General features: G+C 40.8%; 1 protein-coding gene across 4 annotated transcripts in view; it reads left to right on the top strand.

Moving 5' to 3' along the window:
- GALC (galactosylceramidase) overlaps nucleotides 1-20,022 on the top strand; it is a 51,116-nt gene extending 31,094 nt beyond the window's left edge. For all 4 annotated transcript variants that reach the window (XM_065941967.1, XM_065941968.1, XM_065941969.1 and 1 more), the window contains 7 exons: nucleotides 5,013-5,102; nucleotides 5,821-5,907; nucleotides 7,974-8,124; nucleotides 9,354-9,534; nucleotides 14,664-14,827; nucleotides 16,192-16,268; nucleotides 18,201-20,022. In XM_065941967.1, the coding sequence (XP_065798039.1) occupies nucleotides 5,013-5,102; nucleotides 5,821-5,907; nucleotides 7,974-8,124; nucleotides 9,354-9,534; nucleotides 14,664-14,827; nucleotides 16,192-16,268; nucleotides 18,201-18,347 (897 nt within the window). In that variant the 3' untranslated portion in view covers nucleotides 18,348-20,022. The remainder of the gene's footprint in view (nucleotides 1-5,012; nucleotides 5,103-5,820; nucleotides 5,908-7,973; nucleotides 8,125-9,353; nucleotides 9,535-14,663; nucleotides 14,828-16,191; nucleotides 16,269-18,200) is intronic.
- Nucleotides 20,023-25,248: the final 5,226 nt, after the last annotated feature.

Genomic DNA, 25,248 nt, shown 5'->3' with positions numbered 1-25,248 from the left:
AGTCAGATCATGATGGTACAGCTGGCCTCATGTTTGGAGCTAGCCAGTGTCCCAGCCTCTGCTGACAGGCCCTGTGTGTGTAACGGGGCGTGCTTCAATGCCCAGGCGGGCCGTTTACAGCTCTGCCTTAGCTCTTACTTCCTGTCTGAGCCAAGCGCCCAGGGAGGCTTGAATTTCCCAGTAAAGCTGTCTGGGGCGACAGTTTTCTCTGTGAGAAGAGTTTTAACTATAATTTCATCTTCCTTTACGGATAAAGGGGTGTTCGGTTTGTCCATATCTTAGTGAGCTTTGGGTTTTTGTGTCTTCACGAAAATTTGTCCATTTCATTTACGTTGTTAAATTTCTCAGCACAAAGTTACTGCTGTTATTCCCCACTGTTCTCTTAATATATATATCTACTTTGTGTTGATGTCACCTTTCTTAATGTTCATAACTGCAGTTTGTATTTTCTTTCTTCTTATCCTAGTTTCCTGATGAGTCTGGCTAGAAGTTTATTCAGTTCTATTAATCTTCTCAAAGAGTCAGCTTTTGGTTTCTCAATTATACACTTTTGTTTTTCTAGTTTTGTTTGATTTATCCTTTCATCTCTATTATTTTCTTTCCTCTGCTTACTTTGTTTTTTTTAAATTGAATTAAAAGTTTTACTGAAATATAACTGATTTGCAATATTGTATTAGTTTCAGGTACACAGCATAATGATTCAGTATTTTTATAGGCTGTGCTCCCTTTAAAATTAATGCAATATAATGTCTATATTTCTCTGTGCTGTACAGTATACCCTTGTTGATTATCTGTTTTATACATAGTAGTTTCCATCTCTGAATCCCATACCCTATGCTTACTTTGGTTTTAATTTGCTCTTCTTTTGCTAGTATCTTAAGCTAAAATTTCTGTTTTAGTGGCTTCCCACAAATCCTGATGTGTTGCGTTTTTATTTTTGTAAGTTCAAAATTCTTTCTCGTTTCCCCTTTTATTTTTTTCTTTGAGACAAAGATTATTTAGAAATTTGTTATTTAGTTTCTAAATATTTGGGGATTTTTTCAGACATTTTTGTTATTCATTTCTGACTTAATTCTGTTGTGGTCAGAGAATAGACTTTGTGGAACTTGAATCTTTTTGAATTTATGGAGACTTCTATTATGGCTAAGAATGTGGTGTACTTTGGTAAATGTTCCTTGTACACATGAAAAGAACACATATTCTGCAGTTATGGATGAAGTGATCTATAGATGTTAATCCAGGCAAATTGTTTGATAGTTTTGTTAAATCACCTGTATCTTTGTTGATATTCTGTCTAGTTGTGTATCAGTTATTGAGGGGAGGTATTAAAATCTCTAATTACAATTTAAAAATTTCCCACAAAACCTGGCCCAGAACCTTATATTATTAAGTCCTCTGTGATTGTTAAATCCCGTAAAGTAGGAATGATGTCACAGACTTCCTTCGATCCACACCACAGTAATGATGGCTTTCCTGGTGGCTCAGATAGCAAAGTGTCTGCCTGCAATGCAGGAGACCTGGGTTCGATCCCTGGGTTGGGAAGATCCCCTGGAGAAGGAAATGGCAACCTACTCCAATACTCTTGCCTGGAAAATCCCATGGACAGAGGCGCTTGGTAGGTTATGGTACATGGGGTCACAAAGAGTTGAACATGACTGAGTGACTTCACTTTCCTTTTTTCCTTTACTTTATGGTAATGATTATTTTGAAAAAGTGATGTTGACAATGAGATTTGTTGTATATATTTAGCTGACTGCAGTTGTGCATTTGAAGGTTATACTTGGGTGAGATGCCTTCTCAGTGAAAACATCCCAAGCATTTCTTGTTTTTGGATGTATATCACTTAAAAAACAGCATAAGTTTAATCTGGGTTGCCATCAGATGACTCTGGAATTCAAAGTCTGACTCAGTCAAAACACCATTGAGTTTTGTTTTGAGTAGGTATAGGCAGTGTTGTTGTTGGTCAGTTGCTCAGTCGTGTCCGACTCTTTGTGACCCTGTGGACCGCAGCACGCCACGCTTCCCTGTCCTTCACTGTCTGCTGGAGCTTGCTCAAACTCATGTCCATTGAGTCGGTGATGCCATCAATCATCTCGTCCTCTGTTGTCCCCTTCTCCTCCTGCCTTCAGTCTTTCCCAGCATCAGGGTCTTTTCTAATGAGTTGGCTCTTTGCATTAGGTAGCTAAAGTATTGGAGCTTCAGCTTCAGCATCACTCCTTCCAGTGAATATTCTGGACTGATTTCCTTTAGGATGGACTGGTTGGATCTTCTACGGTCCAAGGGACTCTCAAGAGTCTTCTACAACACCACAGTTCAGAAACATCAATTCTTCGGTGCTCAGCCTTCTTTATGGTCCAACTCTCACACCCATACATGACTACCGGAAAAACCATAGCTTTGACTAGATGGGCCTTTGTTGACAGAGTAATGTCTCCTTTTAATATGCTGTCTAGATTTGTCATAGCTTTTCTTGCAAGGAGCAAGTATCTTTTAATTTCCTGGCTGAAGTCACAGTTTGCAGTGATTTTGGAGCCCTCCAAAATAAAGTCTGTCACTGTTTCTATTGTTTCCCTGTCTATTTCCCATGAAGTGATGGGACCAGATGCCATGATCTTAGTTTTCTGAACATTGAGTTTTAAGCTAACTTTTTCATTCTCCTCTTTCACTTCCATCAAGAGGCTCTTTAGTTTTTCTTTGCTTTCTGCCGTAAGGGTGATGTCATCTGCACATCTGAGGTTATTGATATTTCTCCCAGCAATCTTGATTCCAGCTTGCGCTTCATCCAGCCCAGTGTTTCTCAAGATATGCTCTGCATATAAGTTAAATAAGCACAGTGACAATATACAGCCTTGACATACACCTTTCCCAATTTTGAACCAGTCTGTTGTCCCATGTCTGGTTCTGTTGCTTCTTGACCTGCCTACAGATTTTTCAGGAGGCAGGTAATGTGGTCTGGTATTCCCATCTCTCGATGAATTTTCCACAGTTTGTTGTGGTTCACATAGTCAAAGGCTTTAGTGTAGTCAATGAAGGAGAAGTAGATGTTTTTCTGGAATTCTCTTGCTTTCTTGATGATAAAATGGATGTTGGCAATATGATCTCAGATTCCTCCTCTTTTCTAAATCCAGCTTGAACATCTGGAAGTTCACGGTTCATGTACTGTTGAAGCCTGACTTGGAGAATTTTGAGCATTACTTTGCTAATGTGTGAAATGAGTGCAATTGTGTGGTAGTTCGAATACTCTTTGGCAATACCTCTCTTTGGTATTGGAATGAAAACTGACCTTTTCCAGTCCTGTGGCCACTGCTGAGTTTTCCAAATTTGCTGGCATATTGAGTGTAGCTCTTTCACAGCATCAGTTTTAGGATTTGAAATAGCTCAGCTGGAATTCCATCACCTCCACTAGCTTTGTTCATAGTGGTGCTTCCTAAGGCCCACTTGACTTCTCACTCCAAGATGTCTGGCTCTAGGTGAGTGATCACACCACCGTGGTTATCTGGGTAATGACGATCTTTTCTGTATAGTTCCTCTGGGTATTTTTGCCACCTCTTCTTAATATCTTCTGCTTCTGTTAGGTCCATACATTTCTGTCCTTTATTGTGCCCATCTTTGCATGGGATGTTCCCTTGGTATCTCTAATTTTCTTGAAGAGATCTCTAGTCTTTCCCCTTCTATTGTTTTCTTCTGTTTCTTTGCAATTGATTGCTGAGGAAGGCTTTCCCTTCTCTCCTTGCTGTTCTTTGGAACTCTGCATTCAGATGGCGATACCTTTCCTTTTCCCCTTTGCCTATAGCTTCTCTTCTTTTCTCAGCTACTTGTAAGGCCTCCTCAGACAACCATTTTGCCTTTTTGCATTTCTTTCTCTTGGGGGTGGTTTTGATCATCACCTCCTGTATAGTGTTATGAACCTCTGTCCATATTTCTTCAGGCACTCTGTCTATCAGATCTAATTTTTGAATCTATTTGTCACTTCTGCTGTATAATCTTAAGGAATTTGATTTAGATTGTACCTGAATGGTTCAATGGTTTACCCTACTGCAATAAGCAGTTCAGGATCTGAGCCACAGTCAGCTCCTGGTCTTGTTTTGGCTGACTGTATAGAACTTCTCCATCTTCAGCTACAAAGAATATAATCAGTCTGATTTCGGTGTTGACCATCTGGTGATGTCCGTGTGTAGAGTCATCTCTTGTGTTGTTGGAAGAGGGTGTTTGCCATGACCAGTGAATTCTCTTTGCAAAAGTCTATTAGCCTTTGCCCTGCTTCATTCTGTACTCCAAGGCCATATTTGCCTGTTACTCTAGTATCTCTTAATTTCCTTCTTTTGCAGTCCAGTCCCCTGTGATGAAAAGGACATCAATTTTTGGTGTTAATTCTTAGTTCTGGAAGGTCTGGTAGGTCTCCATAGAACTCTTCAATTTTACCTTCTTCAGCATTAGTGGTTGGGGTTTAGACTTGGATTACTGTGGTATTGGATGGTTTGCCTTGGAAATGAACAGACATTTCACATTGTGGATGTGACTGGTGATGGAAGAAAAGTCTGATGTTTTAAAGAGCAATATTGCATAGGCACACACAATAGACATTCAACAAAGGTTTTGTTAGAAAAAGTCTTTAAAAATTTGAAATACATTTTTTTTCCCTTGCTTTATTTTATTTATTTATTTTATTTATTTTTATTAGTTGGAGGCTAATTACTTTACAATACTGTAGTGGTTTTTGCCATACATTGACATGAATCAGCCATGGATTTACATGTGTTCCCCATCCCGATCCCCCCTCCCACCTCCCTCTCCACCCGATTCCTCTGGGTCTTCCCAGGGCACCAGCCCCGAGCACTTGTCTCATGCATCCAGCCTGGGCTGGCGATCTGTTTCACCCTTGATAGCATACATGTTTCACTCTTTGTCACCTAGTGTGTGTCACTTCTGTTAATCTGGGTGCAGTAAATGACTTTCTCTTTAAAATGTCCTATGTCTCATCTAAATAACTTACATGACTTTTTTCTCCTTAGAGTCATAAACATTCCAAGTGTATACGGCCACTTCTGCCCTATTTCAACGTGTCACATCAGTTTGCTACGTTCGATCTTGAGGGTTCTTTTGTAAGTAAATAAGTGGAACTTTTATTTTGGCTTTGATTTGAGAATTTATATATTTTATCATGAGCTAGGAGGTTTTAAGTGAAATATTGTAAGCTATAAGAGTTTGCATATGCATCGTTAAATGCCTTGGTGTGTTCTCTTTGCTGACTGGTTTTAGTCAGGAAGTACAGAAGCCACCAGGAGGTAATGCTCTGAGTGGTTTTGAAGAATCCTGACAAAAGTCACTTGCATGAAGGTTGTTCTTTTTGGTAGAGCATCATTTGTGTAGTTGAGGAAGCTTTCCAGCACTGCTCTTTACAACATTCTATATAAAAACATACAAAATTCTTGTTATTTCTACCTATTGTCAGATTTGAACACAGAAATACATACAGTGCACTTTTTACTAATTGCATAAGCATTGTTTTTTAATGCCAGAAAATTCTTAAAAAGCTTTTTATATAGGTATAATAATAATGAGTATTTTTGAAGCAAAGATACAAATCTTTTTTAACATTTGCCAAAAATCTGCAGTGTTTGTAGGAAATAAAGTATTTGCTTGAATAATGTCTTCCTACTTTTGAAATGATTATTACTTAAGGTTTGAGCTGGGTCTTTGGGTAGATAGAGATGGAGTGCACATTGTCCTTGGTGCATTCTTGCTGGTACAGGTTTTGGAAGTCCTCCAAGAGAAGATGATGAATCACTCAACAGTGCTGTCCTTGTGTTTCCTTCTCAGAGTGAAATACCAGAGCTGCAGGTGTGGTATACCAAGCTCGGAAAACCACCAGAGAGGTTTCTCTTCAAACAACTGGACTCTCTATGGGTAGTGTTAAATAAATTCCTACAGTTTGAGCACTGCAGCATTAGAGGGGACAGAAATTTGATTAATGAATTAGTTTTTAATTTCATAATTGATTTATGGCTGAAGCATAATAGAGATAAAGTTGCCCCCCATTTTTTAAAATAGAAGGCCTCTTCAAGGAAGGATGTTTTGGTGGATGGGTTTGCTCTTGATGTATAGTTTGTCTTGGTGAATGGTACCATCACTTGGTTGCCCAGGTCAGAAATTTGAGTCTCATTTGAGACTGTCATTCCCACCCATTCTTTGAATACCCTCAGTGATCAAGTACAGACAGTATCACCCACATAGTTCTCTTGCCCATGCCTTATTCTCCATTCCTACTGCTCCTGCTTGTTCAGTTCCTCATTGTATCTCTCTTGGATTTCAGAAACTCTCTCTTGCTCTTTTAAGACTCTCTGCCAAACATCACACTGCTCCCAGAGCTGGATTTTGTCTGTCCTTTGCTCAAATGCCTTAATGATTTTGTCAGTTCACATTCCTTAGTGTAACATGTGACCTCATTAATACCTCATGAGGTAAAAGAATGCTTTCTTTTTCTTTTTCTTTTTTATTATTATTTTTAAAAGAATGCTTTCTTTTCGAAAGGCCTGTCCTACTAAATTGATCTTTCTTCTCACACTAAACTTCTTGCAATTTTCAGAGCATGGGTATGCCAAGTTAATTACTTCTGTGACTTTGTACATGATTTTTCTTCCTCCTGGGATGCCTTCTGTTTGTATTTTTATCATCCTTCAAGACTCAGCCCAAGTGTAGCTTTCTCTGAAGCCTTCCCACCAGTCTTAGGGTCACAGCCACCTGGGGATGTGTGTTTGCCTAGTAAGCACGTCCTTGCTGCACCGGATGCCTCGATGACTGAGTCCCCGCCTTATACATCCTTAAAGGTCCCTGCCTTTTTGTCCCAGGTGCCTAGTGTGGAGCTTAGTAAATGGTGGTTTCTCATCAGTAAATGTTTCAAAGACTGAATTGGTCCGTGCAAGCACATCACTTCACCTAATTGACACAAATCTACTTTTTCTGGTAATTATTAATGTTCTGTGACTCAACTAGTCACTATCAATAAATGAAGTAAGTGTAGCATCTACTTTTTGTACGACACATTGCTAGAAATAGTATCATGAAATTGATTTTCCCATAAGAAAAGTGTATCATTTAGGATTATTCCTAAGCCAGAATATGGTATTAGGTATGTCATAGATCTGACCAACAATCTATTAAAGCTAGGGTGTGATATAAACACATTTAATTCAAAGTAGAAAAGGAGAACTGCTCAGATTTCATGAAGTGGACCCACATTTAGTGCCAACATCAGTTATGCAAACGCTTTCACTGTCTTTAGAGGCCTGTATTTGCTGTAGGACACCTATGATGTAGGGAATATTTCTTCTGGGTCGCTCACTGAGCTTAGAACTTTATAAATATTGTCTCATTTAATACTCACACAGCCCTCTGTGGTAGTATTTTCTACTCATTTTAGAGATGAAGCGATTTTGGCTTTAAGAGATTAAATTGCCAAAACATAAACCTAGTTTGCTAATTGAAATATGTGTTGAGCATGTAATGAGTAGGTAGGGCTTTTTTTAATTAACAGTAAGGTTTCTGTGTTTAATAGCTGAGTCAACAGTAAGATTTTACAGATTTTTCTACCTTAGTGAAGTCCTAAAAAATAAATAAGCAGATCTCATAGGTAAATATATTGAATTCATACACAGGCTTTAAATATCTTACAGTCTAATGGAAAGGCATAGACTGATAGAAATAGATTTGGGGATCATCTGTTCCTTCTTCCTTGTATGAAGTGAAATTCTCTTAATATCCTTTCTAGAATGCAATTGTATAAAGTCTTCTAAACAACTTAAGAAAAAAGATTTCCAGGGCCTTGGTATTGAGTGTGTATATTAACAAATAATTAGGGACTTCCAACAGAAATCACTTTGGCATTTCTTAAGCTCGTTTTTTTAAAAAGCTATTTGACTCGTGTGAGATGAGCCGAGGCGCCTGGCTTGACCACAGCGTCATTTCTCTCTCAGCTCCTCGACAGCGGTGGCAGCTTCACGCTGGAACTGCAGGAGGATGAGCTGTTCACCCTCACCACGCTCACCTCCGGCCACAAAGGCAGCTTCCCATCGCCTCCGAAGTCCCAGCGCTTCCCTTCTGTCTATGAGGATAACTTCAACATTGGTAAGTCTTTGTACTGATACTTAACTTGGTTCCCATTTTCAGCAGTAATGGATAGATTTCTACCTATCAAACTGGTGCTAGATGGAGTCTGTAAGAAGTACATTGATTTAGTTCTAAGTCTGTATGTGGTAAAAGGGACCTAATTTTCTGTTACTTCCAAGTAACATCACAACTTGAGGGCCCTGTGATTTTCAGTGCCAGAAAAAATTTAGAGGTTATTGCTGGAATGGAAGTTGTACAGACCTTACTCAACTTACAGTAGGTTAGGTCCTGATAAACCCACCATAAGTTGAAAATACCGTAAGTAAAAAACGTGCTTCATGTACTTTGATATACTTAGCCCACCAAACCTGTTAACGCAGTCGGCCTACCTTCAGTGTGCTCCGAGCACTTACGTGACCCAGCAGCTGGGGAGAGTCATCTACCACAAAGCCCAAAGAGGTGTGGCGTGTCGCCTCTGATACTGTGAAGAAAGTGAGCCCAGGACGGTTGTCAGGGGCCAGAATGCTTCTCAGTGACTCTGTTGTTTACCCTTCGTGACTGTGTGGCTGACGGGGCTGTGGCTTTTTGCTGCTCACTGCCACTGCCCGCATCACGAGAGGGTGTGCTCATCAAAATTCAGAATTTGAGGTACAGTTTCTACTGAATGCATACCGCTTTCATACCATTGAAAACTTGGAAGTCAGGGCAGTTAAGAAACTTGCCTGGGGAACTGACTGAGCTAGACTTTGAACCCAGGTCTGCATGTTCCTGAACTCAGGATCTTTCCTCTTAAGCATTTGTGTGGATTGACTATGTAAAGTCTGTATGTCAGACTGATCATATTGATATTTAATAAAGATTACATTAAAGTCAGTACCTCTTTAATTACCTAAACCCTACCCTTTGACTGTTTATAAGTATCATTTCCCTGGTAGCTCAGTGTTAAAGAATCTGCCTGCCAATGCAGGAGATATGGGTTCAATCCCTGGGTTGGTAACATCCCCTAGAGAAAGAAATGACAACCCATTCCAGTATTCTTGCCTGGGAAATCCCATGGGCAGTTTGGCATGCTGCAGTTCATGGGGTCGCAAAGAGTTGGACACGACTTAGCAACTGAACAATAAAAAATATCAGTTGCCAATTTAAAACTTTTCAAAAGTATATTAGAATGTACCAGAAAACATTAGAGAGGAGAGATGCTGTAAGGATTTGATAACTCAACACACAATTTATTGTGTTCTGAACAGATTACCCGTTTTTTAGTGAAGCTCCAAATTTTGCTGACCAGACCGGGGTGTTTGAATACTACGTGAATATGGAAGACCCCGGAGACCATCGCTTCACGTTGCGCCAGGTTCTCAATCAGAGGCCCATCACGTGGGCTGCCGACGCCTTCAACACCATCAGCGTTATCGGGGATTACATGTGGTACGTAAAACTGACCTAGTCTTTACCGTAGATCTGGCGAAATAACCTTGTAATGTCATCAAGTACTTTCTGAAGCCAGGACTCCGCAGCAGCCCTCCTTGTCTGGGAACCTAACAGGTATGTGGTAACTGTTGAATATCACAGTGGGCACAGACCAGCCAGTTGTTTTGTTGTTGTTCGGCGTCCTTCCCTCAGATTTCCCCAATTTAATAGTAATCATTGCAGGATAAGATTTGGTTTTAATGTGAAATCTGAGGGCATTGGACCCAATTATAATTTAAAATTTATGTATAAGCAGACTTTGTGATATGCATGTTTTTAAGTTTTGTTTTTGCTGGAGAGCTGATATGTTGATCTGGTGTTGCCACCTGCTGGATTCATACTTGAATTACACTTTGCCTTTGTGCAACGTCTGTTTACAAGGTGACAGTAGATGGCAATAGTAAAAAGCAAATCAGCTTTCAGTTGGCTAGTGAATTTAACTAGTATACTTACACTGTGAAACATAAAATACAAGCATTTCAACCTCAGTGATAGTAATTATTAATGCAAAATCGCAAAATAGCCATGTCTGTAGCTTGGAAATCGGACAGGGAAAGGAAGATAATTTGGAAGAGAGCCTTGAATTGTTTATTTGAGGACTGCTGCAGAAAGTCTTTATCCCTTCTGCAGAGCCTTAATCTGTGTTATAAAATGAAGTTCTAGTCGAAAGCTCTGATATAAGTCTTCAGAAACTTTCAGTTATCCAAAGTTCCTGGAACCGTTATAGCACCATGAAGAATTATTAGGATAAAGAATTCTTACCTAATTTAGGATAACTTTGATGGATTATCTTTTTATACAACAGAAATACTGTTTATACAAGCATCTCTGTTCAGTTCAGTCGCTCAGTCGTGCCCGACTCTTTGCGACCCCATGGACTACAGCATGCCAGGCTTTCCTGTCCATCACCAACTCCCAGAGCTTGCTCAAACTCATGTCCATCGAGTCAGTGATGCCATCCAACCATCTCATCCTCTGTTGTCCCCTTCTTCTCCCACCTTCAATCTTTCCCAGCATCAGGGTCTTTTCCAATGAGTCAGTTCTTCACATTAGGTGGCCAAAGTATTAGAGTTTCAGCTTCAGCATCAGTCCTTCCAATGAATATTCAGGACTGATCTCCTTTAGGATGGACTGGTTGGGTCTCCTTGCAGTCCAAGGGACTCTCAAGAGTCTTCTGCAACACCACAGTTCAAAAGCGTCAATTCTTTGATGCTCAGCTTTCTTTATAGTCCAGCTCTTACATCCACACATGACTACTGGAAAAACCATAGCTTTGACTAGATGGACTTTTGTCAGCAAAGTAATGTCTCTGCTTTTTAATATGCCATCAAGTTTGGTCATAGCTTTTCTTCCAAGGAGTGTCTTTTAATTTCATGGCCTGCAGTCACCATCTTCAGGGATTTTGTAGCTCAAGAAAATAAAGTCTCTCCATGTTTCCACTGTTTCCCGTCTATTTGCCATGAAGTGATGGGACCGGATGCCATGATCTTAGTTTTCTGAATGTTGAGTTTTAAGCTAACTTTTTCACTCTCCTCTTTCACTTTCATCAAGAGGCTTTTTTTTAGTTCCTTTTCACTTTCTGCCATAAATGTGTAATCTGCATGTCTGAGGTTATTGATATTTCTCCTGACAACCTTGATTCCAGCTTGTGCTTCATCCAGCCTGGCATTTCACATTATGTACTCTGTATATAAGTTAAATAAACAGGGTGACAACATACAGCCTTGACAGACTCCTTTCCCGATTTGGAGCCAGTCTGTTGTTCCATGTCCAGTTCTAACTGCTGCTTCCTGGCCTGTATACAGATTTCTCAGGGAGGCAGGTAAGGTGGTCTGGTATTCTCATCTGTTGAAGAATTTTCCACAGTTTGTTGTGATCCACACAGTCAAAGGCTTTGGTGTAGTTAATAAAGCAGAAGTAAATGGTTTTCTGGAGCTCTCTTGCTTTCTTGATGATCCAATGGATGTTGGCAATTTGACCTCTGTACTAGACACTTTATCTGGATATTCTGGTCATGTCAGTGGGCTTTTTGATTTCCTTTTTTTTTTTTTTTTTTTTAACTAATGATCTTATTGTAAGACAGGTGACTGAGCTTATTTGTCTAAGGGATGGGCCTTGTTATATTTTGACCACTAGTCTGGAAGGCAGCTGCCATAGATAACCTTTAACTTTGTGGGCCAACCCTTATCCCCCATGCCTGTGAATATTCTACATGAAGTTCTCTCTGAAACCCAAATCTTTTGTTTCTGACTGAGACTCTGGAAAAGTTGAGAGAATTTCATTGTAGTAGAGAGATGATATAGAACACCATCCAAGGATTAACCAAAGCTCTTCATAACTTTGAAGGTTTTGCAGTATTTACATAGCAGTACTGAATCTTACTATTGCAGTGGGGAAGGAGGTAGGGAAGGGGAGGGTGAAGTGAAGTGGGGAGAGAAGGAAAGAGTGACATATTCTGAAAGAAAAAGAACCAGGAAATCGCAATCACGCACATCGAGAGAGGACTGCTTCAGTCCTTCTTACGCTCCACCCTCCTCCTGTTTTTTCACTGCTCAGGAGTACGCCGCGACCCTCGCCTGTGGCCAAACCCGAGCCACACTTCTGGGCCTGATTCCAAAATCTTTTAAAATTTGCTCTCATCCTGTTTACTTTGTGTTGCTTCTCATTTTCCTGTTCTCGGTGCAGGGGAGCCAGATCTGTTGAGAGACGCACAGGCATCCCACGTTCATTTCTGCCCTCTGGCCGTGATGCCCGGTTATTGCAGGGAGCGGAGGGAGTGAAAGCTGGGTAACACTGAACGCTGGCCTGTGCTTCCCATGGCTGCTTTATGCTGAAGGCAGCACCCTGCCTGCCTTACAGACTGGGAACCTGAGGCATGGGGTAAGATTGTTCAAGATCCCACACTTTTAAATTCCAGAACCAGGGCAAGAGGCCAGGTCTGTCCTGTGCTGGAGCCCCTGCTCCTTGGACTTCCGCTCACAGCCTTGTTTTAATCACTGTCTGCTCCCTGAGGGCAGGAAACAGAAAGTTAGCAGAGTGTATCCGTAGTGCTAGTCCAGTCAGTCAGCTCTACGCATGCAGGGCGCCATCAGTTCTTAGAACTGTGTTTAGGACAGAACTTCCCTCACATTTAGACTTAGTTAAGTGTCAGCACAGTAATTTGACTATAGAGGGTGGACTTTCCCAAAGCTACTTCAGACTTTCATCTCATTAGCAAGCTTTGGCTGGGATCTGAGGACAATCACAAAACTATCTTTTTTCTGAACAGACCTGAACTCTGAATCCTTTTGATCAAATTTACTTAATATGTTGGCTGGTTTTTATTCTCTCAGCACTTCTGAGGGGTTATGATTATGGAAGATGAAGCCAAACTTTTATTCTATTTTATTCATTATCTGTAAAATTGCCTGTAAGTTCTGATGCAAGAATCGTTTATTATGTGATGTAAAAAAGGAAAACATTTGATCTTCTCTCACTCTCACACTAAATAGAATGAGTTTATGGTGCTGACAGCGTCCGATGAACCAACAGAGAGGTAGGGGATTTAAGGAGCAAGTCCGATCCCAGGCGGTTTCATGCTGGTGGTAAAGAGAAGAGCACCCTTTGCAGTGGGAGGACATACAGGACAGACTGGGCTTTAGCTACTTAGCATTTGATCTTCCTGTAAAGTAGCCCAGCTTTGATTAAACGATTAAATGAGGATTTTTCTGATGGTTGTGTACCTGTTGTAGGTGCTTCTTTTTTATATTTTCCTTTACAAAGTAACATTTCACTGCAAAATTCACTGATGAAAAATGTGAAAACCACATAATTCTAGATCTATTCTCCCCATTTCGATAAATGTATTTCTTGGCATTCTTAGTTTTAGATAAATTGCTTGCTTTATTGCTTGGCTGTGTGCAAGCTAATTCTTTCCCATTTGCACTTCAGATTTGAATAGGAGGGGAATTGTTTTCAAAGGTCATGTTGGATTGGGGTGATTATGGGCTTCCCTGGTGACGCAGAGGTAAAGAACCTACCTGCCAGTGCAAGAGATGTGGGTTTGATCGCTGGGTCAGGAAGATCCCTTGGAGAAGGCAATGGCAACCCACTCCAGTAGTCTTGCCTGGAGAATTCCATGGACAAGGAAGCGTGGTGGGCTGCAGTTCTTGGGATCACAAAGAGTTGGACATGACTTAGCAACTAGACAACAGCAAATCACTGCAAAGGAAGTCTGGTTGCGTTTGTGAAAGGAAGCCGGAGAAGAGCTCCTGGTTGGCTGAATCCTTCTCTCCCTTTGATACACTCTGTCAGTCAGCACTGCCAAAACCGGGATTTTACTGCCTGTTCATAGAGGTAACCTGTAGGGGAAAATGGCTCTCAGAGTGAGGTTCCTGGACCTGCAGCATCAGCGTCACCTGGCAGTCTGTTAGACACACAGGTTCAAGGGCCCACCCTAGACCTGCTGAGTCAGACCCTGAGGGTGGGGCCAGCAGGCAGAATCGAACACCCCCTCCAGGGTGATTTCCGTGGGGCTCAAGTCTGAAAATGCCGCTGTAGAGTCAAGGTAGAGTTGACTCTGACTTGACAGAGAAAATAATTTTAGATCTTTCTTCTGTCATTTCTAAGTCTTGTTATGGTTAAATGTAAAAATCAGCCTCGAAGTAACTTTTCCCAGAGGCTCCTAATATGTAGTCTTCACTGTTTCTCTTTGCTGATGTAAATGTAATAAACCTTTTTGCTCAGGCTTACATGGAAACCTATCTTTTATGTATTCCTAGAAAAAAATGGATTCTTATTATATTCTTAGAACGAGAAGTTATTTTATTATAGAAATACAGGAAATGCATTCTTAGGAAACTTGAAAACAGTATTATTTTCCAACAGTAAGTCATTTAAGAGAGGCAATGAAATGACTTGACTTTAGTCATGTAAAATTTAAAACCATTACTGGGGAAGGTTCTTGAAGCCCATACCTGCTGTTAATGTGGACTTAGCGAAACACATACCCCCTCAATTAGAAGTCTGGAAGCGTGTGACGGTGAGGTGAGCGTTGGTGCTGCATTTGCAATGACATAATTAACAGCGCTAACACTCTGATTCTGCAGGTCCAACCTGACTATAAAGTGCGATGTGTACATAGAGACCCCTGAGAAGGGAGGCGTGTTCATTGCTGGAAGAGTCAATAAAGGTGGTATTTTGATTAGAAGTGCCAGGGGGATTTTCTTCTGGATTTTTGCAAATGGAACCTACAGAGTCACAGGCGATCTAGGTAAGTGGTTTTTTCTGTAGCGCATGATTTACTATGTGATACGTTGCTGTGAGTGTCTGCTTGTTACCTGTGGGAGTAATGAAATACCTCACCATGTTTGAGCATCTAATTGGGAAGAGATTCAATGTGTGTAAGCAAACACCAAACGATTCCAAATTATAGTGTTAATTAATTAGTACAGAGGCAGCCCTGTGAAAGAGGAAATTGTGCACAGCCTCTCGGGTACTGCTGACTTGAGCTAGGCTGGTAGAGTAGGGCGTGGGGGTAAGGAGAGAATACTCAGGAAATTTAAAAAAAAGCAGAACTATAAGAATGTTGCTGTTGTGCTTATGGAAATATAAAGGGAAGAATTAACTTGCTTAAAATGGACATACCCTATTTCCTAATTTAGTCAATAACTTGAAAACAGCTTGACTTTATTATTCATCTTAACAGTCTCTGTCTTATGTATAATAGTATTTTATCTAGAATAGGTACTTAGAATCTGTTCAAGTTGAATTCCACCCACTTCGCTTTGGTTTGGGTACACACCACTCTGTTGAAACTAGATCTTATAGCTGACTCTTTCTGATTCAAAGTCTCTTGACTTTCATCCTGCATTAATAAGAAGTCTTCTTTCCTATTGTTTTCCCCCTTTGCTTCTTTCTTAGGTTAAAGGGCTCCAATGATAAAATAGAAGTTAAAGAGTGAGTGGGTAATAAGGATATTAGAATAGAAATTGCATAATCATAGCATGACTGGTCTGGAAGGTACCTCGAATTTTCCAATCCAAAAGAGAGTGCCAGAGAGGTTAATTGATTTGCTGAAGGTCTCAAAATGAAGTAGTGGAAAAAGTGGAACTAGAGATTTAAGTCTGTCTTCAGTCCCCACTGCCCTGTGTCTTAAACTGCCCATTGAACATCTCATCCTGGGTTTCTGTCAGGCATTCAAATATAATACATTCAAAAATTGACATTATTTTCTCTCTAATTCTCTAATGTCAGTTACACTACCTGGAAGTCTTATGGTAGTTTTTTTACTGTTCCTGCTTATCTTCCATATCCGGTCTGATCAGGTATACATACAGACCTGAATATACATGCTAAGGCATCGTGTACCCTGCTTGATTTGTAAGTTTATTTTGCTCATTCTCTTGTGAGCTCATGTATTGTATATGGCTCAGGGTAGGATCTCTGCATGTTGAATGCATTCCTCAATGAAGGATGTTTCTTGTTTTAAATCAGTTGTAGATCTTGGAAATGTCGATCTTTATTATGACTGACTTTACTACATACGGATGCTCCTAAGAACCCCCAGTGAGTTATGTGATTCAGTGATTTAGATTTTAAAAATATGTCAACTAGGATAATCTTTTTGTGTTACAGCTGGATGGATCATATATAGTTTAGGACATGCTGATGTTACAGCAAAAAAATGGTATACACTCACTTTAACTCTGAATGTAAGTATTGCCGATTCCAGTTCCTGGAGGTAAAATGTTCTTTTCTTGTGTCTTTTTTTTTTTTGGTTAACGTTTTATGTTATCAGATGAGACTGGGAAAGTGTGATAAACAGTGGAAAACAGGCGGAGAACCTGCCGTGATACCAGCAAACCAAGTCCTTGGGGTGCTAGCGTGTGTCTGGGTTGTTTCACCTTTGTGAACCTCTGTGTCCTTATCTTTAAAATGGAAGTAAGCTCTGTGGGTTGTTTGAGAGTTAGATGATTATTTTTTTTCATTCGACACATTTTTATCAAGTGTCTACTGTAGGTACTATTCTAAATACTAGGGATACAATAGTAAACTAGACAGACAAGATTCCTGTTCTCTCAGAGCCTATGTTCTACTGGGACAGGAGTTATTAAGCTTTTTTTTTTTCTGTAAAGGGCCAAAGAGGAACTGTTTTAGGCCTTGAGCGCCCTATGGTCTATTTTGCAGTTCTTCAGCTCTGCTTTTGTAGTGAGAGTGGAGCCTTTGACAGTAGGTGGAGGAACGGGGGTGGCTGTGTTCCACTGAATTTATAAAAATAGGTGGCTGGGCTGTGGGCCAGGGCTGGCTGACTCCTGCTATAAATAAGCAAATAAAACTGTGAAGATAAAAATGGGATAATGAGATAAAGTGGCTTCCCTGCCAGATTCTCCAGATAGCAGTCAGGGAAGGCCTCTTGGAGGTGGTGACCGAGCTGAGGTCTGAGCGGAGGGCGCGCTCTGACGGGCCGGGTGGGAGCGGCGGTCGGAGGCTTGGGCAGCCGAGTCTGGAGCTGAGGCGGGGAGACGGGCGTTTGTGCTTAATGCAGTTTGTGTGCTGGAGCCCCGGGCTCAGTGTAATAGTCACCAGTCCCTCAGTGGTCAATAAGCACTTTCAGAGCTGGAGCTGGATTGCTGTGAGGTGTGCAGTAATGGGAGCGTATGTGGCTCTGCATGTGGAGTTGGGCAACTCGAATTCAGGTCTGAGCATCGCCGGTAAATCTGTGATTCTGATTGCTCGTCGCCATGTCTGCAGCCATAAAACACAAGAACTAAGTGAAGGCCCATTCCATTATAAGTGTAGGACTCAAGAGCAGATTTTATTCTGACTCCACCTAGTGCTTCGGATCTTCTGCTTTTCACCCTTTTGAAATGAACTAGTTTTAAATGTGGCTGGAAGGAGTGTGTTGTGAACGTTTGCTCACAAGCAAGTTGTAATAATGGTAAGAGCTGTGTGCCAGGCGCTTAGCTAAGTAGGAAGGGCAGCGGCTGAGCAAGGTGTTAGCTTATCTTTCTCTGTCAGTGACCAGTACGTTGTTCCTGCGAATATTTCTCTCTTCCATCCACTCCCCCTGCCCCTACCAGTCACCAGTTTAAATGCTGGTTACTGTTTTTCTAACATAAGGGTGAGCTTTTGATATGACCTCGAAGTGATATTCTGTACATGAGGATAAAACAATAAAATGAAGGTTAATTACTCTTCTCTTGGCTGGGCTGATGCTCCTTAATGAAGACCTTAAATAAACATCTTGGCCCCTGTAGTCCTGTCTGAAGAGCTGGTAGCTGTAAGCTACAAAGGATGTAATTGCAACTACGTGTATAAGAAATGTGTTTTATTTTAGTGAGCTTTTGTCTATAATATTGTCATAATGTTATGAAAAGTGTTACATTCCTGCAGATTTTACAGCATTTTGGGGGAGTACAGGAAATATTGAGGTATTCTTGTGCCTTGAGAACTGTTTATATAAATAGATGAGAATTTCCTTTGGGAAAATTTCCCCTGCATTTCAAACTTCTGCTCAAAGTTGTGGGATCGTTTTGCCTTGATGAGTCTTGCGTGAGAAGAATGTTTGCTGCACTGAGTGGGTGGGCCCTCCACTGAGCAGCAGGCTTCAGAGGACCGTTTTCCCGTGTCTCTCTCCTCTCCAGGGTCGCTCCTCCTCCGGCAAACTGAATGGCAAGACCCTCTGGAAGAACATCTCTGTGAACTTCCCAGGAAACGGCTGGGCCGCGATTGGGACTCACTCCTTTGAATTCGCGCAGTTTGACAACTTCCGTGTGGAAGCCTCGCACTAATCCACAGAGGGCCACGGGACACTCTGCACTGTCCTTCTTTTTGGTTTTGGTTCAGAGCCAATTCTCGTTTTGATGATCAATATAGGAGCCTTTCAGAGGCGAAAAGTAATGAAGAGGAAATGGGGAGAAAAATATATTTTTGCTGAGCCTCTTGAAGATTATTTTAGAACTAATTCCAAGGGGAAACAGATGAAGCTTTAACATGACCGGATGTGTCCCATACAGAGGACATGAAGTACACGGGTCCCATCCTTGGGCATGGCTAGGGTGTTAGACCCCGAGGCCTTGTGTTAATGCCGAGGGAGCTTTCGTCATCTTTCTTGCCCGTGCAGATGGCCAGGACGTGCTCGTCCCGGCGGTGTGTGTTCACGCTCCCCGTGTGTCCTCATCGCGGGCCGCGCTGCCCTCATAGGAAGCTGCAGACCCTGGAAGCACTGCTGTGCGGAAACCACTCCAACATGTTACGCCTGCACTCTGAAAAGTATTTTTTCTTTTCCTTTTTAAAGTGATATATTTTTGAATTATGATGAGTGAGATGATTTGAAAAATAACTCATTAATAACTACCTCTAAAGATATTTCTACAGTAATAAATATTAGCAGATTAATTGGGTTACCTGCATTTTTTTGGGGGGTGTCCAGCGTTTAGTCTTGTGACCCTTACAACTCTGTGAACGTTTTCCCGGGTGGCTGGAAGGAGGAAGAAAGCTCCCTGGCATGTAGCCAGTGCTGTTAGTGGGTCCAAAGGTAAAATTGTAGCACATTTTTTGTTTCATTTCTTTGTGGCTTTCTGGTCTGACTTCTCTTCCGGCATTGGTGACAAACCAAAATAACTAATGAATATTTCCATCTCCTTGTGCCTGGAAGATGATCACCTAACCTTTTGCTGGTTTATAGAACTGGATCATCCTCTAATATTTTGTTGTGGTTAGAAGTATTTATTTAATTGAAGTACAAATATGTTCAAGTGTAGGTGAGAATGTTTCTCATGCTTTATAATTTATATCTAATCATTAGTGTACCCCCTTGAAGCAAATTAGTTATTCATGTGGATAAAATAAATTTTTTTTTAATAATGAAGGTTTAAAAGTTCATTGAACTAATTCTACAGTTTTGGAATTTATAATGATTTAATGTAGGCTAAATTGACATGAAGTTTTGTATTACCATTAGAGACAAGAAAGTAAATTTTAGAATAAATCAGGTTACAGAGGAAAATTTTTAAATTAAAACCAGTTTAAGTGATTTCCAGTTTAGGTCACTACATATTTTTTAAAATTAACTTAGGTATAATTTACATATAGTAAAATGTTTGCATTTTAAGTGTTCAGTTCCATGAGTCTTGGTAAATGGATAAACCAAGATATCAAACGGTTTCATCGCTCCAGAAAGTTCTCTCTTACACCTGTGCAGTCGTTTACCGTCACCCCACCCTGATCCCAAGCAATCACTGATCTGATTTCTGTCACTGTTGATAAAATTTCCTTGTTCCAAAACATTATAAAAACGGTATCATACACTTTGTACTCTTTTACGAATAATTTCTTTTACTTATCCTGAAGTTTTTGACATTTGTTTATGTGCTATGTATATCAATGATTTACTGTTGAAGGGGTATATCACCATTTGTTCCCCCAACTTTCAGAATTACAAATAAAGTTGTTATGAACATTCGAGTACAAGCTTTTGTCTGGACGTATGTTTTCATTTTTCATGGGCACATGCCAAGAAGTGAAATTGCTAGATCTTAATGGGAAGTGTGTGTTCAACGTTATAAGAAACTATCAAACATTTCCAGGTTAATTGTATGATTTTGTACTCCCATTAGAAATGTTTGAGAATTTCAGTTGCTCTATATTCTTGTCAGTGCTTCCTGTTATTATTACTTTTAATTTTAACCCTTTCTTGTGACTCTGTAGTAGGTTCATTAGCTGCTAGGCATCTTTTCAAGGGCTTATTTCCCATTCATATATTTTCATGAAGAGTTTGTTCAGATCTTTTGCTCGTTTAAAAAATATGGTTCCTTGTCTTATTATTGAGTTGTAAGAGGTCTCTGTACATTTCAGGCACAATTGTTTTCTAAACTCAGATATGTATTTTGTAGATTTTTCTTCAAGTCTATATCTTTTGAAAAGTACAAAATTTGAATTTGGAAGTCCAATTTGTAATTTTTTTCCTTTTATGATAGGTGTGTTTTTGGTGTCCTAAGAAATCTTTGGCCCAAGTTCACAAGGATGTTTTCTTCTTTGTTGTCTAGGGTCTTAGTGTATTTAGTTTTTGTATTCAGATCTGTGATCCCCTGTGCATTACTTTTTGCTATATGAAGAGAGATGAAGATTGAGGTTCATATTCTTCCTGTGTGAATATTCAGTTTCTCCAGCATCATTTGTTGAAAAGACTTCCTTTGTCAAAAATCAATTGACCATACATGTGTACAACCAATAATAGACTCTCTATTCTGTTCTACTGATATGTATGTCTGTCTTTAGGCAAATACCACATTCTCTTCATTAGCAAACACCCTTTCCAACAACACAGATGACTCTACACATAGACATCACCAGATGGTCAGTACCGAAATCATATTGATTATGTTCTTTGCAGCTGAAGATGGAGAAGCTCTGTACAGTTAGCAAAAACAAGATCTGGAGCTGACTGTGGCTCACATCATCCACAAAATTTGGGCTTAACTTGAGGAAAGTAGGGAAGACCGCTAGGCCATTCACATATGGTCTAAATCAAATCCTTATGATTATACAGTGGAGGTGACTAACAGTAAAATGTGAGCTCAGCTCATATCCTCCAACTTTGTCCTTCAAAGTTGTTTTGAATAATCTAGATCCTTTACATTTCCATCAGTTTTTGACCCATATATTCCTACAAAGTCCTTCCTAGAATTTTGATTGGAATCACACCAGCATTACAGATGGGAAGAATGGATATCTTAATAATGTCGACCCTTCAATCTGTGATCATGTTCCATCTCCATGTTTTGAGACTTTCTGTCGGCAATTTCTGTAGTTTTCACTGTATAGTTTTTATGCATATTTTATTTATCCTGAAATATTTTGTTTTTTGATGCTGTTGTGAATGGTGTTCCCCCGTATTTTATTTTTCAGTTCTTTGTTGTGCAGACATCAAAATACAGCTGATTTTCTCTTGTTGACCTGCAGTTCCACCACATTCCTAAATTCACTTATTTTAGCAGCTTTTAAAAAAAAACAAAATGTTTAGAATTTTCTACATAGATAAGAATATCTGTGAATACAGATAGTTTTACTTCTTCCTTTCTCGTAGGTCTGCTTTGTTCCTGGTGTCGTACTGCACTGGTTAGGACTTCCAGTACAAGGTAGGGAAGACGTGGCAAGAACCGATGTCCTTGCTGTATTCCTGATCTTAGGGAAGAAGTGTCTTTTGTCATTAAGTGTGATGTTAGCGATAGTGTTTCTTTTCTATAGATTCCCTGTATCTAGGGAAAGTTACCTTCAATTTCCAGTGTGTGGAGAATTTTATTGTGAATAGAGATTCAATTTGTTAATAAGTTATATGATTTTTATGTACCTAATAAGATAGTTATATAATTTTTCTCCTTTATTTTGTGAAGATGGTATTTCATGTTTGATTTTTAAATATTAAAACAATTTTGCCTTCCTGGATATATCATGATCAAGTGGTGTTTATTACCCTGTTTATATTGTAGAGAATTTGATTCCTTGGTATTTGGTTAAGGGTTATTATGTTTATGTTTACGTGGAATATGGGTCTAGTTTTTTTTTTTTTTTTAATGTCTTTGTCTGGTTTTAGTACCAGCATGATGTTTTATAAACTCAATTGGCAAGTGTTCCCTCCTCTTCTTTATTTTGTGAAAGAGTTTGTGAGTTTCTTAAATCTTAGATGGAGTTGATGGTTGTATCAGTCAGGTTGCCTGAGGAGGCAGAAGCTACACCAGGAAAAACTTTGCATAGAGAGTTACTGCCTAGTAACAGGATTACCTTCTAAGAGGCAGAGAGCCCTGAAGAATACAGACGTGCAGCTCTGGAGATAGTCGCTTTCCTGGCCTGGCAGAGTCCTTGAGGAAGGAGCACACCTGGAGGAGGGTTTCCAGGCAAGGCCGAGATTCAGGTCTCTCTGGAGGTGGCGTGGCCGTGGTTCTGTGGATGGCCCAGAACCTCTGAGATGGTGCCGCTGTAGCTGGCAAGCAGCAACCTGGCTTTGGGGGTGGACTTGAGACTCACCGGGAAGCCGCCTCCTGGAAGGCTGCTGAACTTCAGAAAGTTACCCTTTGAGGCACTGGTGGAACTTTTCTGGGAAAACTGCTGGCGTGTTGGTGAAAATACCTGGCGGGTCAGGACCACTGGTTGTCCCAAGCCCTCCCTGGAGGGGAGGCATCACAGGCTGTCCCCGAGGCTGCGGTGAGTCACTCGCCGCAGGAGCAGGGAGAAGAGAGCGCACTGTCTTGGGGATGGAGGCTCCTTGCTTCTGAATGTCCCCGTGGTACCCGCCTGGCTCTCTGGCAAAAGAAGGCGTTTACAGGCCCCAGTCCCAGTGTCACAAAGCAGGTCAGAGACTTAACCAGAAGCAGAGTTCTCCAATTTTTAAATGTCTCATGTCAGTTCTGGCAGTTTGTGTTTTTCAAGGAATGTCTACATTCTGTGTAAGTTGTCTGTGGCATAAGCTGGTTTATAGCGTTTCTTTATCGTCTCTAAGACACTCCTGGTAGGGCCAGTCTCTGCCTGTTCTCTTTACTAGTATAGTTGGAGTGTGTCAGTTATCTTTCAAAGAGCCAGCTTTTGATTTCTTAGATTGTTTTTTCTTCCTTTGCTTCTTTATTTTCTGTTTTATTGATTGCTGCTTGTACCTTTGTTATTTATTTTCTTCAACTAACTTTGGGTTTAAGTTTTCTTTTTTCTAGCTTCTTATGATGTCAGCTTAGATTTTTGATTTTGGATCTTCTTTTTCATAAATATAGGCATTTGATACTAAACTTTTCTCTAAACACTAGTTTAGCGGCATGTCCCATATTTGGATATGTCATGTTTTCATTTTCATTCATTTCAAAACGGTGTCTAATTTCCTTTGTATTTTCTTTTACCTTCGGGTGAGTTAGAAGCGCAGTGTTTTCCTCTGGCTGTGGTGCGTGGCGTGGGGTCCCCATTCCCCAACGTGGGGTTGAACCGTGACCCCCACACTGTCAGGGCAGAATCCTAACCGCTGGATTGCCAGGGAAGTTCCAGAAGCGTGGTGTCTAATTTCCAATTATGTGAGGATGTTTTAGATTTCTTTGTTTGTTACTGACGTTAAACTTCATTTTGTTGTGGGTCAGAGAATATGCTATTTGATTTCAGTTATTTTAAATGTATCTAAACTGGATTTATGAACTGATTTGTCTTAGCCCACATACCCTTGAAAAGAATACAGATTGTATAGTGAGTGGCTATGATGTTTTAAAATATTAATTGTTGTGTTGATTGATGGTCTGGTTTCAGAAGTCTAAGCCCTTATGGATTTTCTGTCCACCTTTCCATCAGTCATTGAGAGAGGAGTGTTAAGTCTCCAAATACAGTTGTGTATTTTCTCCTTCCCCTTTCAGCTCTGGCAGTTTGATAGTTTTGGAGCTTTTAGAACTTTGTCAGGGCAGGTCCAGAGTAGCCTCTACGCCAGGTCTGGAGTACTCCTTTTCCTGGGGCACGGCATTCTCTAGGAGTTGAAAGAGTTCTCCACTCTAGAGCTCCACTATTGTTTGGCTCTGGAACACCTCCCACCTCTGTGAGAATTTTACTAGTTGGTCAGCTCACAGGTCCTTGGTCACTGTTCTTCCCCTGCTGACTCTTTGCCTGGCCCATGGAACTTCACACTATGAATACAAAGGTTGGTCCGGAGCCGGAGACGCAAATGGGCCCCTCTGCGGATTTCTGGGCCTCTTTTCCTGCGTAGCTGCTTTCTCTCTGATGCTCTGCACTGCAGACTGGAGGTGTCTGGGCCTCCTTGAACTCTGATCCATCTCCACCGCTCTACACGACCCCGCCTGGGGAAATGCATTCCCTGCATTTCCCCTCTGTGCACTGGAACCTGCTAAACGCCTCCACAAGGAAACTGGGGAACACAGGGCTTGCCTCACTGATTTCCGCTCTTTCAGGGATCCCAGTGCTGGGATGTGTTGTCGACTCCGAAACTCTTGCTTACAGCGGGAGGACGGGTCCATTTCCAGATAGTGTTCTTTCATGGCTGAAAAACTCTCCCCTCGTTCAGCTCGATAGTTAGCCTTCACGAGTCTTTGTCCAAAATCTTAACGCTAATGGTATGAACACCCTACTTATTACGATTTTGATGTTGTTTCAGGTGGCAGCTTGATCTTCTCCAGCAGCTTTTAGCTTTTTAGGTAGAGAATGTCTCATGCTTCTTCATTCCGTGTATTGGTGCCCAGCAAGGACTTGATTTCCGGTTAGGTTTGATTTGATATGCTGTGCTTTCTTATGGCTCCTGGTAACCATGAGCTGGATTTATTAAAGCAGACACCAAGTCTCTAGATAAAAACCCTCTGTAAATGGCTGAAGTTACTTCACACACTGTCTGAGCTGCCAAACAGCACACACTGGGCGGCTTACACACAGCAGACGTTTATTTGCTGTAGTTCCGGAGGCGGGGGAGTGTCCAAGATCCAGGCCCCGCATGCTCGCTGTCTGGTGAGGACTCCTTTCCTGGCTCATAGCAGCTCCTTCTCACTGAGTCCTCAGACAGCAGAAGGGGCTAGGGACTTCTTTTATGAAAATAATAATCCCCTACCCTCATGGGATTCTCTGCAAGGAGATCCAACCCTTCTATCCTAAAGGAAATGAGTCCAGAATATTCATTGGAAGGACTGATGCTGAAGCTGAAGCTCCAATACTTTGGCCACCTGAGGG

This window comes from Muntiacus reevesi, chromosome 7 (assembly GCF_963930625.1).
Source record: "Muntiacus reevesi chromosome 7, mMunRee1.1, whole genome shotgun sequence".
Classification (NCBI taxonomy): domain Eukaryota; kingdom Metazoa; phylum Chordata; class Mammalia; order Artiodactyla; family Cervidae; genus Muntiacus; species Muntiacus reevesi.
The sequence above is the reverse complement of the archived record's forward strand: the minus strand, read 5'-3'. Positions and strand labels throughout refer to the sequence as shown.